Raw genomic sequence first — 16,045 nt, forward strand, 5'->3', positions numbered from 1 at the left:
TCTCACTTCCACAGAATGTCCTGCAAAAAGAGGAAGTATAATAGAGCAGATGGCAGTACTGGACAACAATTTTTGCAGCCATTCTGACCTTTCAATGTACTCACTGGAATTGACGCCACTTCGTACATTGCAATGCATTGCCAGTCACGTAACAATTAAATAAATAAATAAACCGCAAAGAGCGCAGGAACTCTTCCGTAACCATGGTAATGTATTGTAATGATGGTCAAATGTTTTATATCATCTGACATTTCATGGGTCATTAGATGTAAAAGTCAGCGCACGACCAATACCGATTTGTTGGTTTGTCCTGCCATTTTGCTTAGTTTTTTTACGTTTGTGGTTATATAGTGGTGCAAAGCGAGTAGCTAAACTAAGCTAAGATAAGCTAATCCCGGGTTACCATGTGGAGAACTCTAGATTGGAATATTACAGTGCTGCTGCTGTATTTTGCTGCTATTGGATTTGCACAGCTCGATTCAAGTAAGTAATGTGGCCCTATTTGAGGTGTACTGGTAAATTTGGATGTATGGGTTTTATTCAATTTAAACTCGGTACCACAAGACACAGGTAGGTGTACTCTCTTAAAAGTCCCCCCTGCAACACTTTCTGAACCGACCTGGGTAAAGTTCGACACGAACATACTCACACACCCCAAATACATCCCTACACACCCCACCCCTCCGTATGTCTAAACACCGGCAACCACAGACAGAAGACGAAATTATACGTTTTGGTAATTGCCTAACTGATAGTGACGCATTCAATTTTTTTGTTTGGACTATATAGCTCGGACAATTTAGACATTGTGGTATTCGCACTCTTATCAATTCCGTCCAGTAAGTACAAATGACCGCAGTTCACTGTTCACAATATTTTCTTATGTGTGACCCCGATATAATGTGTTTGGAATTTCACTCACACATACACCCCACACCCTAAATTATGTTGCCTGCATATACTGAAGTAGGATTTATTACATATCAAAAATATGTAAATATTATTACCCGCTTGTCACTTCAGATGGAAAATGGAGTAGGCATGATACGTGACATTATTCAACAAATAAATTAGCATTATTTTGTGAAAATCAAATGGAAAAAAACGTTCTTATTTATTTTCACTAATCCTAATGGAGTTGTTTTATGTAAAGAAAGGGGTGGCGAGGGGTTGGGCCTGTCAAAACTGTCGTAACTCATTTTCAACATAAGCATGATTTATGAGCCTATGTTATGTCTGAAAGCCCGCGCGCGTTCGTGTTTCTTAGCGAGATATGTCAGCTGAAACGGAAAATTCATTTTTTTTTTCAGAGTAAATGAACCACAGGTTTATGCTGTCTTCTTTTGAACACTCTCAAATGGCATCTTAATTCAAATTAAACTTTAAAAATATTTTGTATGTTTGTTTGTTTTTATAGAAACATGTCGCTCAGGTCTTGGCATGAGTGATAGACGGATACCGAATAATCAACTAGCAGCTAGCTCTGTGTACGGTGATGATCCACTAACTTACGGACCACAAAATGCGAGGTACATAATTGTCAAAAACAGAGCAATAATATTATGACAGCAATTGAAGTTTAAACAGCCATTTGACTCAAAGATAATTGACACGGGTCTTCATCAGGACGTACTCCCGCGCTGAAATATCTTTCCGCAGTAACAATTGTTGAATTTTTAGTAAATAATACTAACTTGAAACATATATATTTACATCAATATCATCTATAATACCTTTAATCAGTTTTAATCAATTTTTCAACATCAAAACATTGCTGGAAAATAACGAAACAAACTTCCTTATGATCTCATGAAAAACCTGTACAAAATCCCCATAGGAAAAGTGGCGGCGCTGTGCTTAATTAGCTAATTATGACGACCACCATAACAACAGATGACGCCCGGGCTATTTGAACTCTTTTTCTAAAACATGCGATGCCTAACAAATGATCAAGGTTATGAATTATGAACCTAGAGGAATAAAGGTATCCTCCGATTACAACGGATTAGTAATTGTTATGCGATTATGTTATTTGCCACGACCCAAAAGAGATAACTTCCATACAGTTAATATCATGCAGCCTCACTACAGGGATTTCCTATCTAGCAGCGCATTATACAGGGTGTCTCAATAAAAATAGGACATGTGGATAAGGGGACGTAACTTAACATTTCGGCAGTAAAATCAAAACTTTTTTTGTAGATATAAGAACCATAACGCTTCGTCTTTAAGTTGGTGCGCAGATCAGCAAAATCTGTTCACGCGTCACTGAGATAATTGGGATTGTACAAATAAACACATTTTGGACCGTTCCAATGGGGCAATACACATAATGTGCTGCATTGTAGTTTCGAATGGAAAAAAAATGAAGTAAACTCTCAGTCTTGCTGGGTATGAGGTGAAAACATCCACCAACCAATCTCAATGGTTTTCACACTTTTCTCTTTGGATTAAAAATATATGTGAGAATATACCTTCTTAAAATATAGTTCATACATTTCTCAAGCAACAAAACGGCCATGGGGTCAGTTAATTTTCATACTGTACACATGTTGACCAGGAAAATAAATCGTTTTTCAGATAATGAATCGGGAGAATTGCGATCCGCTACAGTTGATGCGTTTACATAGCTTTACATGGTTTAGGAGTCATTTATTGATCCCGATAATTCGCAAAGCGTGCTTCATCAACTGATTTGCACCAGGACTATCACTCAAACATTATATTGGAAAATGGTAAAGAAATCATATAACGTGTGTATTCTTTTTAAAGCCTGCATTGGTGCTACCTTTCAAATGAAAAAAAATCCTGCTTATTTGTTGTTAAAATGCGCCAAATTCCTGTATATGGATGTTTTTGCTCAAAAGGGTAAATCCTGCTTAGGCTATGTTTTCAAAATCACTAGTCGTGCATCAACTAGCGTTTTTTTTTTGGTTACTTAACGCCATTCTTGAGATTCATTCATAGGAAACAACCCTTTTAGTGGTTTTCTGGTCATGTATGTGTATACTATGAAACTATGTGACCGCTTGGCCCTATATTGTTACTTGAGAAATGTTTCAACAATATTGTTAACCAAAACAGAAAGTTGCGAAAAACATTCTTGGTTAATTTTTTTAATTCGTACCCATCAACTTCATTTCTTTTTGTCCATTATAAACTAAAATGCAGCACGTTAGTGTTTAATGTGTATTGCCCCATTGGAACGGTCCAAAATGGGTCTATTTGTAATATCCTAATTATCTCTGTGACTCGTGAACGGATTTTGATGTTTTGTGCACCATTTTAAAGAAGAAGTGTCATGGTTTTTGAATCTTTAAAATATTTTTGATTTTACTGCCGACATTTTAAGTTACGTCCCCCAATCCACAGGGCCTATTTTTTATTGACACACCTTGTAGTTTAATTTCGACTTCCAAAATTGTTCAGTTTTAACATCAGATCAGGCTCAAAATGCCAAAAATTACTGATCACCAGAAGGGAACGATAGAAGCATATCATAGTGAAGAAAAATCTAACCGTGAAATTGCAAGATTATTGATTATTGACGAGGAATCTGTTCGATATAATTTGAGAAAAAATGAGATTCATGGCTCAATGGACTATCGCCCGAAATCTCGACGGCCGAAAAAAACAACACCAAGATAATAATAACAACCAAACCCAAATAGTGTTTGTATCAAACATTGTTGATGATGACCAGCGGTGCAGTCGGGATAACTGCAAGTCGATCATGATAACTTTTTGATTGCAACAGGGTATTGACGTCATTATGAGCCTCATTAAACAGCGCCGCCACTTTTTTCAATGGAATTTTACTGTGTAATTTATCGAAAAAAAGGTTTCTGCAATTATGACTATTATTGATTAAAGGGTTTATATTTAAGTGACAGTTAGGTTTGATACGTTTGTAGTATCATTACAATTTAACATTTTCTGCGGTTTTAGTGGGTGCGGAAAGACATTTCAACGCGAGAGTACAAACATCCACTCGAATATTAGACTTGCAAGAGAAAACAATACTTGACAATTAATAACTTTTCCCCCATATTATTACATTACACCAGATCTCAAAAGACATTTTATATTTTAAAAGTGGGTGCAGAATTGCTGTAAACTTGTTGTTTTGGACCAAAAGCATTCTATTGCACATATATTGCCATTTTTCAAATGCCATTTTTCAGCCATAAATTAATTCTGGAGTATTTGTTTAAAAAGAACGGCTTCCGATTTCGTAGATATTTGCAGGTGATTAACTTGGCAGCTAATGCTTTTTGTCTTACAACACAGTTTTACGGACAAATATAACGTACCGTATATGTTTTGCCAATAGATGTCACCAATGCTGCTTTCCTTTTTTACAGTTTTGATAAAAAAATACATTAAAGTATTAGAGGTAATGGCCAATGTAATGTATATAAGTTATATTCATAACCTCATTAATATACGCGAAGCCTGTAATCCAATCAAAAGAAATTTATTGCCTGACCGCGCACTAATTGCGAGGTCATTAATAATTCACAATGACTCCGGACTCGCAACAATGACTTCTGCGCGCGCGTGCGTGTATAAGCTACCGCGTTATGGCAACGCACACGCCTACGCGATGCTGTCGCGCTTCTGTGATTGGTAGCTCTTGTTGTCGGAGCGAATGTTATATTCGCCTGGTTGATTTTTTTGTAGGGTAGGTTACAACAATGATTAAAACTGGTTATATTTAACAGCGTTTTATGGCATAAAATAACAAAAAATGCCATTTTGATTTGTTCAAAATATTAGATACGACGGTAATGAATGGTAAAAATACCTCAGCCCAAAACAAAACCCTCCGATTTCACACAATGACCTCAAAATAGATGGTGCGCAGTTATTATTGTCTAAATGGGTTCGATTCCATAAAGTATATTCACAATTGATACACATTTTTCCGAAAACTAGAGATTACTAAGAAATTTGTCTAAAACGATCTAATTTGGTATTACACTCTATTATGTATTATATATTCTTCTCTCCTAGATTAAATTTAAACCTCGGTGGTGGGGCCTGGTGTCCAATCAGCGCACGACCAGAGAACACGGGTGGATACGAGTACCTAGAGATCAACTTCATCAACATGACCATGCTTACTGCCGTTTCAATGCAGGGCCGTTGGGATTACGGCCATGGTATGGAATACGTTAGGAAGTTCCGTTTGGAATACACAACGAATGGTGAGAGTTGGTTGAGATATGCAGATCAGAATTTAGAAACAGTAAGTTTATCACTAGGATCCACAACATGCGCATCTATCAGGGCACAGTTCTTTAACCCGAATACATTTATACATTCATTGAATGACCTTTGAAAATGTGGGTACAAAAACCCATACTCTGAAACTTGAGGTCAAATTTTGCTCTATGATTGTTTACTTGAGGTTATTGAACTATGCCATTGGGATTATGCTATTGTGGTCCATAGTGTATGTAGCTAGTTACCAAATCATTTAAATAAATGAAACCTAAAGTTTGTCATCAATGGCAGTGCACATGTTCAACGCCAGCACATAATCTCGAAAATGCATCATGTTGTGTGTAAACCAACGTGCTTAGAACAATCACAGAGGATGTTTAAAGACATTCCCACAACCCAATGGGGTTTCTGACCTTGTATGTCTGGCTTTTGTACACATGTGGTACAGTTGATCATAACTTGCATTGGAATTGTGTGCAAATATCTGGTGTTTTCATCCTATTATTTAACATTCAAGACATCGAGACTTAGGAATAAAATTAATGCAGTGGGACAATATGAATGTTTCCTGTAAGAAAATCAAATATCATTCCTAAGTCTCAACTATTAACTTGTTGGCTGCAGTTTTAAAATGACCATTTTGTGTGTGTGACAATGGGGACTTTGCCTTTAAAATTAGATTATATTGATCAAATTTCCCAATCATAGTGCATTGTAGGAATGCCTTTAAGCCTCCTCTGGAACAATCATATTAGCGTCGATAATGGCCACTGGCGTTTGATAATTTTGATGACGTAATTTCGTTGCCATTTGCAAAAATTTTGGAATATAACAGAATTTATTCTTCTCATTTATCATTACATTATTTAAATCTCGTTTATTATATATTTGTTTTAAATTGTGTAGGTATTTGATGGTAACTCGGATACACAGACCATCAAAACAGTTGACCTAAGCCCAGCCATTATAGCCACCAAAGTCAGGATTGTTCCTGTAGTAGAGATGGTCATGTCGGTGTGTATGAGGGTGGAACTCTTTGGATGTCTATGGCAAGGTATGTACCCAGCAAACACAAAAACGTTTTAAAAACGTTTTAAATAAGTTATATTTTGGCTTTTGGTTTAGGTAAAACGTTTTAATAACATTAAAATGTCGGGTTATATAAAGGTCATGATAACGTTTTAAAACGTTTTGTATGAAAACACACTACAACAATATTTTTAAATGTTTTCAAAAAATGTTATTGTAAACTATTTTTCCAAATATTTTTGCCAAATATTGTGTCAATACTTAAATAACATTATGTTAAAATATTTGAACCCAGCAAACACATAAATGTTCTTAAAATGTTGTTGTCAAAACCTTTTAATAACATTTAAATGTCGGGTTATATAAAGGTCATGAAAACGTTTTTAAAACGTTATTGAAAATATTTTGGGCAAACATTTTACGCAAAATATTTTTTCAACCCCAAAATAACATTTTGTTTAGAATGTTTTGTATCAAGTTTTCAAGAATGTTTTTGGAATGTTATTAAAATGTTTTTATACCCTTTATATAACCCGACATTTAAACGTTTTCTGTAAAACATTTTTGTTTGCTGAGCAGTAGATTATAAAAAATGTTTTTAAAGTTATGAAAACGTTTTATACTCTTAATATACCCTTTATATAACCCGACATTTAAACGTTTTCTGACAACCTTTTATAACCTTTTGCGAATGATGTCGAAAACGTTTTGTGTTTGCTGGGCCCAGCAAACACAAAAACGTGTTTAAAACGTTTTAAATAAGTTATATTTTGGGTTTTGGTTTAGGTAAAAACGTTTTAATAACATTAAAATGTCGGGTTATATAATGGTCATGAAATCGTTTTAAAACGTTTTGTATGAAAACACACTACAACAATATTTTTAAAATGTTTTCGAAATGTCATTGTAAACTATTTTTGCAAACATTTTTGGCCAAATATTTTGTCAACACTTAAATAACATTATGTTAAAATGTTCTTAAAATGTTTTTTACAAAACGTTTTAATAACATTTAAATGTCGGGTTATATAAAGGTCGTGAAAACATTTTTAAAACGTTATTGTAAATATTTTTTCAAACCCAAAATAACATAATAAGTTTTCATAAATTTTTTTGAAATGTTATTAAAACGTTTTTATACCCTTTATATAACCCGACATTTAAATGTTTTCTGTAAAACATTTTTGTTAGCTGTGCTGTAAATTACCAACAAATGTTATTTAATGTTATGAAAACATTTTATACCATTAATGTACCCTTTATATAACCCGACAATTAAACGTTTTCTGACAACCTTGTATAACCTTTTGCGAATGATGTCGAAAACGTTTTGTGTTTGCTGGGATAATCATAATTTATTGTTTCTTTTGTTTGTTTGTAATAAGAAACATGTCGTTCAAGTCTCGGCATGAGTGACAGACGGATACCAAATAACCAGCTAGCAGCTAGCTCTGTGTACGGTGATGATCCACTAACTTACGGACCACAAAATGCAAGGTAGGCATACTTAGACTTGTCAAATCTAGCAAATGAAGGATTTTGATGTCTGTGAAATTTGAGACAAAGGAAACTTTACAATTGAATTCCACTTTCACTAAATGATGTAGATAACACGAGATATATCTTTCAAACTGAGTGCAGAAATGTAGTACATTTTTTAGTAACCGAAAGCATTTTATTGCTCATCATATTGCCATTTTCAAGTGCAATTTCTCAGCCATAAATGATTTCGTGAGTGTTTGTTTAAAAATAACGGCTTCCTATTTTGTAGATATTTGCATACATACATACATACATACATACATAGTTACTAAATGCTGAATATTATTTAGCCAAAATTGTTTTATTAAATTAGCTCTACCTTGTTAAAAATTGGTATTGAGCACTGTGAAACGACTATCGAGTGACTATTTATGTTACATACATACAGGGTGTCCCAGAATGATTTGTACCGTGTTTGCAAAAATAACTAAAAATAGAAGACGGGCATTGTATCTATTTTTGATACATGCATTATAATGCTGGACATGTCTCCTACTTATTCTGTGAATTTCAGCACGCTACCTTTTTTTTTGTTTTGGCGTGGCATGCAATAATGTAAAATCAATGAAAACTGCTTTTCATTTTCAGCGCAAACGACTCGCATACCCTTGAAAATGGCACGATACGATTAAATAAAGAACGTGGGATGTTTGGCACAGCATTTCGACGACAACTACTGTTGGGGTTGGGCCTTAAAGCTTGCCAGACAGCTGCAATCTTCGCTCTAGTTCTTACAGTCTTACGAGCACCTGAAGCTTCACTCTGCCGATTCCTGACAGTTCTGTGCTCGTCAAACTTCTTTACGTTATACACTATCGCTCCTTTGACTGGAACGCGTGCTCGCGGAAATCGTCTAATGAATCTTCTTTGCGTCTCAACATAGCTGCCGGTTTGCCAGTAAGTTTTTGAAAGGAATCAACGCTGCTGCACAATAAATTGAGGAGCCATCTTTTCTGTACCACAACCAGTTCGACCTCTGCAAGCATTTCAAATTACATGGACCTCACACCACAATAACTAAAACTACCGCCAAAGAGAGAATGGGATTAGGCCGCAAATCCTTAATTCCATGTAATGATTGCTTCGTAACGTCATAAATAATAGATAGATATCGGCTATTTAGTGGAAATATGAACAGGGCACAACTAAAATACCTGCATAACTTTTTCCAAATAACTTTGTGCTGAACGGTAATGTTACAGATTTTCAAAATAGGTTGCGTTGTCAAAACTTAGAATTCACCATTTTTACGCAATCTTCTATAACTTCTACTAGAAACGTCCAATTTTAAAATCTAAAAATCTGAGAAAGCTAAATATATGTAAAACTTAAAATGTAAAACAATATGAACATTTAACATGCCCTTCATACCTAAAAAATTCCATCTTTCCCGGTACAGATCATTCTGGGACACCCTGTACATACATACAATAGGCTTTTATATAGCTCCATTTCAAATGATCACAGCGCTCAATACAACATAGCAAGAAAAATATAGCAAAAACATGACAGAATATAAGCAAATGCAATAAAAGCAATTATATTTCTGAAAACAGGAATGTTTTCAGCCCTTTTTTGAACACTGGCAAAGAGTTGGAGGAGCGCACAGTGGGCCAGAATCGCTTCAAAGTGTGCCAAAATTATAAACCGACAATCAAACACATACAAACACGGTAAAATGACTATATTAGAGGTTTTTGAGGCTGCAGAATTTAATGGAGGCATTTTTAAAAATGTATGACGTCATCAAAATGCTGAACGGTGATTGGTCGATTACTTTTACGACAGTATTTCAAATGACATATAATTATAATAATTATTGTAATTGAAAAGCAAAATAGGGGTTCCAAGGGGTGAGAAATTCAATGATGACATTTTGGAAAGCGTATGACGTCATTAATATGCTGATCTGTGATTGGTCAATTATTCCTTCCACAGTTATTCAAATGGCTGTGTAAGAATTATTATCAAAACTAGCAAATCGGGGGTTTTAAGGAATGCGGAATACAATAGAGCCATTTTCCATCCAAGGCATATGACGTCATTAAAATACGGAGCCGTGATTTGCTAAGTACTCGTAGAACAGTAATTCAAATGTCCGATTGGAAAATTATTATCAAATAGTATACTAAGTATTTAAGGTTATACGGACTGCAAAATTCACGGACAGCATTTTTTTATAATAAAGTATGTATGACATCAATAAAATGATGACATTTTAATTGTTTAATAAATAAGCAAACAAACAACCAGCCAGACTAAATGTATGCGTGATTGTTCCTGCTGGACTACAAAACGGTCTATTGCCATTTGGTCTAATACCAATTCGTCTAATTCCCGTTTAGTCTATATTCAATTGGTCTATTACCAGAAAGGCTAATTGCCACTTAGTCTAATAATCATATAGTCTAATGTCTATTTAGTCTAACATTGTTTGGTCTAATAACCGGTATGTCTACTAACCATATAGTCTAATAACCATTTGGTCTAATATTTCTTCAATATCCGTTTGGTCTTATAACCGTTTGGTCTTATAACCGTTTGGTCTAATAACCGTTAGGTCTAATACTTTTATGGTCTAATAACCATTTAGTCTAATATAATTTCGTCTATTTATTAATAAACTAAATGATTGTAAGACTAAAATGGTTTGTAGACCAAATGGGTATTAGACCAAATGGCTATTAGACCTATTGGTTATAGACCAAATGGGTATTAGACTAAATGGTTGTTAGACTAAATGGTTTTAGACTTAATGGTTATTAGACTAAATGGTTATTGGACCAAATGGTTATCGGACCAAATGGTTATAGTGGATAGACCTAATGGGTTTAGACGAAATGGATGTAGACGAAATGGATATTAGACCAAATGGTATTAGACCAAATGGCAAATCCCCTACAAAACTCTCTTAACTTAATTTTGGCTCTAATTTGCATTTTGCAACACATCATTGTACCAATTTCCTTGAAAAAGCAACCAATTTTGCCCAAATTGGGTGCTTTTACCAACATGTTTCTCAAAATACACGATGATACTGGGCGCTTTTGTCTGTGGTGAAAACCCACCCATCTGTATACCAATATTGGAGAAAAAGCACCCCAAAAGGTAAGCACATGCATCTATATACCATGTTAATGGCAGACTCCCACCGTGGATGTTACAATTTATTAACCCTCAACATCATCACAAACGACACTAAAATGATATAATATGATTCAAATTGCAATTCTTCATTACAGGCACATGATCAGTGATAATACAGCTACGGCATGTTAATTTGGTCGTTCACTAAATAGGCCCAATACTGAAATGTGAAATGTGAATTAGAATTTTATTAAGGGATGGGGTATGAACATTTGAACAGTATTTATTGTGAGACATTAAACAACATCAGACATATCGAATTTGCATTCTGAATACGAAGAATGTTCTTCTGATATCAAATAATTTTGATCAAACAAAAACAACTGTCGAAACGCTCAAAACGCTCATTCCAGATCCCTTAGAGTAGACTAATCCCAAATCTAGATATCATGTTTAAAACTGGCAGACCGCGGGGTTCTTGTACGTAATTGAGTTTCTTTTTGTGTTAAAAAGTTGCTAACATCATCAGAAAAGGTCAGTTATCCATCGAGCCATTATCCTTGTTCTTCGCGAGGGATGCGTATTCCGTTTGCGAACTCTTATTCCACATTTCTCTCAGTTTGTAAAGAAACGTTTTTGACGTTGAAACTGCCTGTTGATAAAGTTTTTCTGAAAAGGAACTTTCTATGCAAGGATGGCTAATTAAGAAATTCATGCAATGTCTGTTGATTCTGTTCGATGTATCAATATGATTAATGCAAATTAAATGCAATTTTGTATTATGCTTCAAATACATTTCATTATGTACCTATTTAATTAAATTATTTATTTTGTTGTTAATGCTTAAATTTTATGATTTTGAAAATATTGCAATTAAACATGATTATAAGCCATGACAAAAGCTTAAAATGATAAAATGATCCTTCACACAGGTAAACGATGCAATTTCAGCCAGTGTATTTAAAACTTATGCGGTTAGGTCTCCCATCAGTCTATTTATAGAACAAGGTGTGGCTGTTTGTACACTGCAGCACGGTACGCGGTAGGATACATATCTCCTTTCACGTGAACTTTTAAACGATTTTGTCGCCTATTTTACTGGCAAAGGGCCTCATAAAACTGACTCCACTGCAGAAGATCGCAGAATATCGCAGCTAAATTTGGTACCATCACAAAGATTAATCTTTTCTGCAGGTGACTGTATAAGTTTTAAGGCGGAAATCAACGGAAATCTAAACTTTCGGGATCACATTTGATAAAACGTAATTTTTCCTTAGTTTTGGGGACGTTTAAGCAAAAATATTTATTGAATGACGGTTTTCATATTCTTCATATCCCAGTGTTATGTTCTCAAAATAGTTTCTCAGGTATCTGTGAAAGCACAGATGCATCAAAATTGTCTTTAAAAAGTTATGAAGTTTTACCCCCCAAATCATGATTTTTCTAATGAGAAGCAGATTGTGGCGATTTTGCATGTTTATTATAAAAAATATCACCTTTAAGAATAAACTAAGGGTGAAATATTTTCAGAAAATATTTATATGTTCATCCTCTTTCCAAATCGCATGAAAAAAGTTTGAACATTGATAGTCACCTATCTAGGGTTTTGGCACACTTTGACTTTGACCTGGCCCACTGTGGAGCGGACAGAAACAGGTAGCTGGTTCCACAACTTAGGAGCTGTGAAAGCAAAAGCCTTATCAGCGGCTGACTTAAATGAACGGTAGTGGAGTTTGGGCACATGCAGGCGAGTGGCATCGGTGGCAGATCGAAGTCCTCGTCTTCCAGGGATATATAATGACAAGGAGGATGCCAAATAATCCGGCCCCAAGCCAGCAAGGCACTTGTAAACATACAACATGGCTTTGTAGTAGACTCTCTCCCTCACGGGCAGCCAGTGCAATTCGCGGAGCAATGGGGTAGCATGGTCTTTCTTGGCTGCAAGAAAAATTATCTTGGCTGCCCGATTCTCTAAGTCTTTGAAGACGAGCAATTTCAGTAACATTCGAACCCAAAAGTAAGATGTTACCATAATCCAATCTGGATAGAACGAGGGAGCGAATAACATTGTTACAAGTATCAAAGTCTAGAAAATGACGAATGCGAGAGATGTTACGGAGATGGTAGGTTATGCTGCGTGAGAGAGAAGTAACTTGGGTGGACATGGACATTTGGCTATCGAAAACGACACCAAGGTTGCGCACGGTCTCAAGTTGCAAGTGATTAGCTTGGCAGTTCTTTTGCCTATATTTTTGCAATATTTTTATTACAGATTTGTTAAAAAATGCATTTGAAACTGTGTACTCCTGGTTGCTGGTAAAGTAATTAGAGGTAATGGCTAAGTATGATGTTGTAATAAGAATGCTAATGTAATGTATGTAGGTTATACAGTCAGCCACCTGGACAACCGATTCTTTAGAAATGCTTAGTCGCGCTAAAAGTCGATCGATACATGTTAAAATCAGCACAATTCAGAGATACACCTTTTTGCAATGAAATTAATTTTCTCGGTCAAATATAAAGCAATTTTTTTTTTTTTTCTTCAGTAATGTCAGTTAAAAACTTGGTGCTTGGATATACATTTTTTTTTTAAATCCTGGTGTTAAAATTAAGCATCAAATTGTGTCTTTTAGTGTGATATTTTTGATTTTTATAGGCCTTGAATTCGCCCGCGAGCTTTTTACGGAATTCATGTTTTAGCGTCTCAAACTAATATAGTTTGCTAAAGAAAGATATTTCCCACCCCTGTAAGGCACGTCGTGTGGGTCTATATGTTATAGTTTTGTCAGAATTTCCGTTTTTGTTTTACCCTTTTTCCCTTCATGCTCCGATAATGTCAAAGTCAGTACTTTTATCTCGAGAGCAACCAGCAGAAATAGTCGATATTTCCTTTGTTGTTTATCCAGGTCAATTTTCCATTGAAAGCAAATTGCCCGACCAGCGATTTGGTAGCCCAAATCCCCAATTGAGTGTTCTGGTTAAACATGATCAGTAGGAGCGCTATAGGCCTGGGAATTTCTTTGCTATATTGAAGTTCTAGCAACACTGTAGCCATGCCGGTATTCCTATTAAACCCAGGGATATCGATCCACAATGCTAGTATTAGCCTTAGATTTCACGCGTTGATTTTGAAAAATGGTCAGCCGGCAGTAAAAATGGTGAAATGAAAACGCAAATTCTGACAAAACTATGATATATCGCTCACAGTGATGTGCGTTAGAAAGTTGGGAAAAATCCTTCATTAGCGAACTATCTTACTTTGAAAAGCTAAAAGGTTGAAAAAAAAAAGGCTCGCGGGCAGAGTTTAAGCCTATCAAAATCGAAAATCTTACACTAAATGACTAAATTTCACGCCTAAGTTTAACACTAGAATTTGAAAAAAATACAGTATCAAGCACTACAATTTTTCCTGACATTTACTAAAAAAATGAAAATGATTGCTTTTCATTTGGCCAAGAAAATTAATTTTACATCGAAAAGGTGTAACTAAAAATTTAGCTCATTTCAACACCAAATTCGATCGTTTGTATTGCCTCATTAAATGACTGAGTGAGCCTTGCATAACAAAAGAATCGGTTGTCCAGGATGCTAACTGTATAATGAGATCTATTCTACAAAGTATATTCACACTTGGTACACTTCTTATAAGAACTAGGGATTTCGTAAAACTCGTAAAAATACAGAGCAACATGAAATTATTTTAAAAACATTTAAAATCGAAGAATTACTAACTTTGTATATACTTTTTTATGTATTCTTTTCTCCTAGATTAAATTTAAACCTCGGTGGCGGGGCTTGGTGTCCAGACAGCGTACGGCCAGAGAGCACGGGTGGATATGAGTACCTAGAGATAAGCCTCCTCAACATGACCATGGTCACTGCCGTTTCCATGCAGGGCCGTTGGGATTACGGCCTTGGTAGGGAATACGTTAGGAAGTTCCGTTTGGAATACACAACGAATGGTGGGAGTTGGTCGAGATATGCAGATCAGAATTTAGAAACAGTAAGTTTTTGCAGCAATTCACAGAGTCATTTTCATATGAAACCAACAATTTGTCATCAATACCAGTGCACATACCCTACGAATTGCTATATTATCGTTTATCCCAGCCCTCAGGAGATGAAGGTGATTCAAAACTAAGGAGAAGATACCGAGTTAAAAATAAACACTTTAAGCATAAAGAGTTCAACAATGAATGATGCTTTAACGGTTTTTTAAATTGTTTTTATTTTAATAAAATGCAGGTTTTTCTACATCGTTCCTTCTTCTATCTTGTACATCTTCATTTTATGCTTCTCATCTATCATTACATTATTAAAAATCTCGTTTATTATATATGTGACACGATCTGCTCCATGGGGGCCACAGGAAGCATTTTGAAAATTGAGTTATTATAATAATTACCTTGCAGTAACATTAGGCTAAAAACTAGGTCTAGCATACTTGGCTCTTAAGTTATGAAGATTCGTGATGTGTATTTTCTTATGTATTTCTTTTTTTGTTCATTCCATATTTTTTGCCTTTTTCTGAATTTCAAATTTGCCGCATTTCTCCCCCCCCCCCCCACATGGACGGGATCATGTCACATATTTGTTTTAAACTTTGTAGGTATTTGATGGTAACTCGGACACACAGACCATCAAGACGGTTGACCTTAGCCCAGCCATTATAGCCACCAAACTCAGGATTGTTCCTGTAGTAGAGAAGGTCACAACGGAGTGTATGAGGATAGAGCTCTTTGGATGTCTATGGCAAGGTATGTGATCAGAACATCGGGAATTCATTTATTGAAAGTTATCTGAAGTATCAAACTGCGTAGACTCTCATTCATCTTGGTATGTTGAAATTAAGATTTAATTTAAATTTGGTCAACCAGACATACCTATTTTGACGGACTAACCGACGTTGCGACTGAAACCTTCAGTCTTCAGCTGGGTTGTGATGCAAATGACCTTGAGAACCGGACGCTTCCGGTATTGATGACAATCGACGAGGAATGTCCTTTATGATTCAGTTGAGCAAGCCTGTGAATGTTCGGGTGAGCAAGCCTGCGAAGACTCTTACACAGGAGAAACCGCCCAACCTCTTCATAATCGCATGGTACAACACCGCAGAGCTAGCTCAGGTGGAAACGACTCAGCGGTTTTCTACATCTGA

General features: G+C 35.5%; 1 protein-coding gene across 1 annotated transcript; it reads left to right on the forward strand.

The window, feature by feature from the left end:
• The first annotated feature begins 7,647 nt into the window (after positions 1-7,647).
• LOC140161780 (discoidin domain-containing receptor A-like) lies at positions 7,648-16,045 on the forward strand. The gene is made up of 4 exons (XM_072185079.1): positions 7,648-7,755; positions 14,656-14,890; positions 15,497-15,644; positions 15,903-16,045. The coding sequence occupies exons 1-4, from the start codon at positions 7,667-7,669 to the stop codon at positions 16,043-16,045; spliced, it is 615 nt and encodes a 204-aa protein (XP_072041180.1). The 5' UTR covers positions 7,648-7,666.

The sequence above is a fragment of the Amphiura filiformis genome, chromosome 10 (assembly GCF_039555335.1).
Source record: "Amphiura filiformis chromosome 10, Afil_fr2py, whole genome shotgun sequence".
NCBI classification, from domain to species: domain Eukaryota; kingdom Metazoa; phylum Echinodermata; class Ophiuroidea; order Amphilepidida; family Amphiuridae; genus Amphiura; species Amphiura filiformis.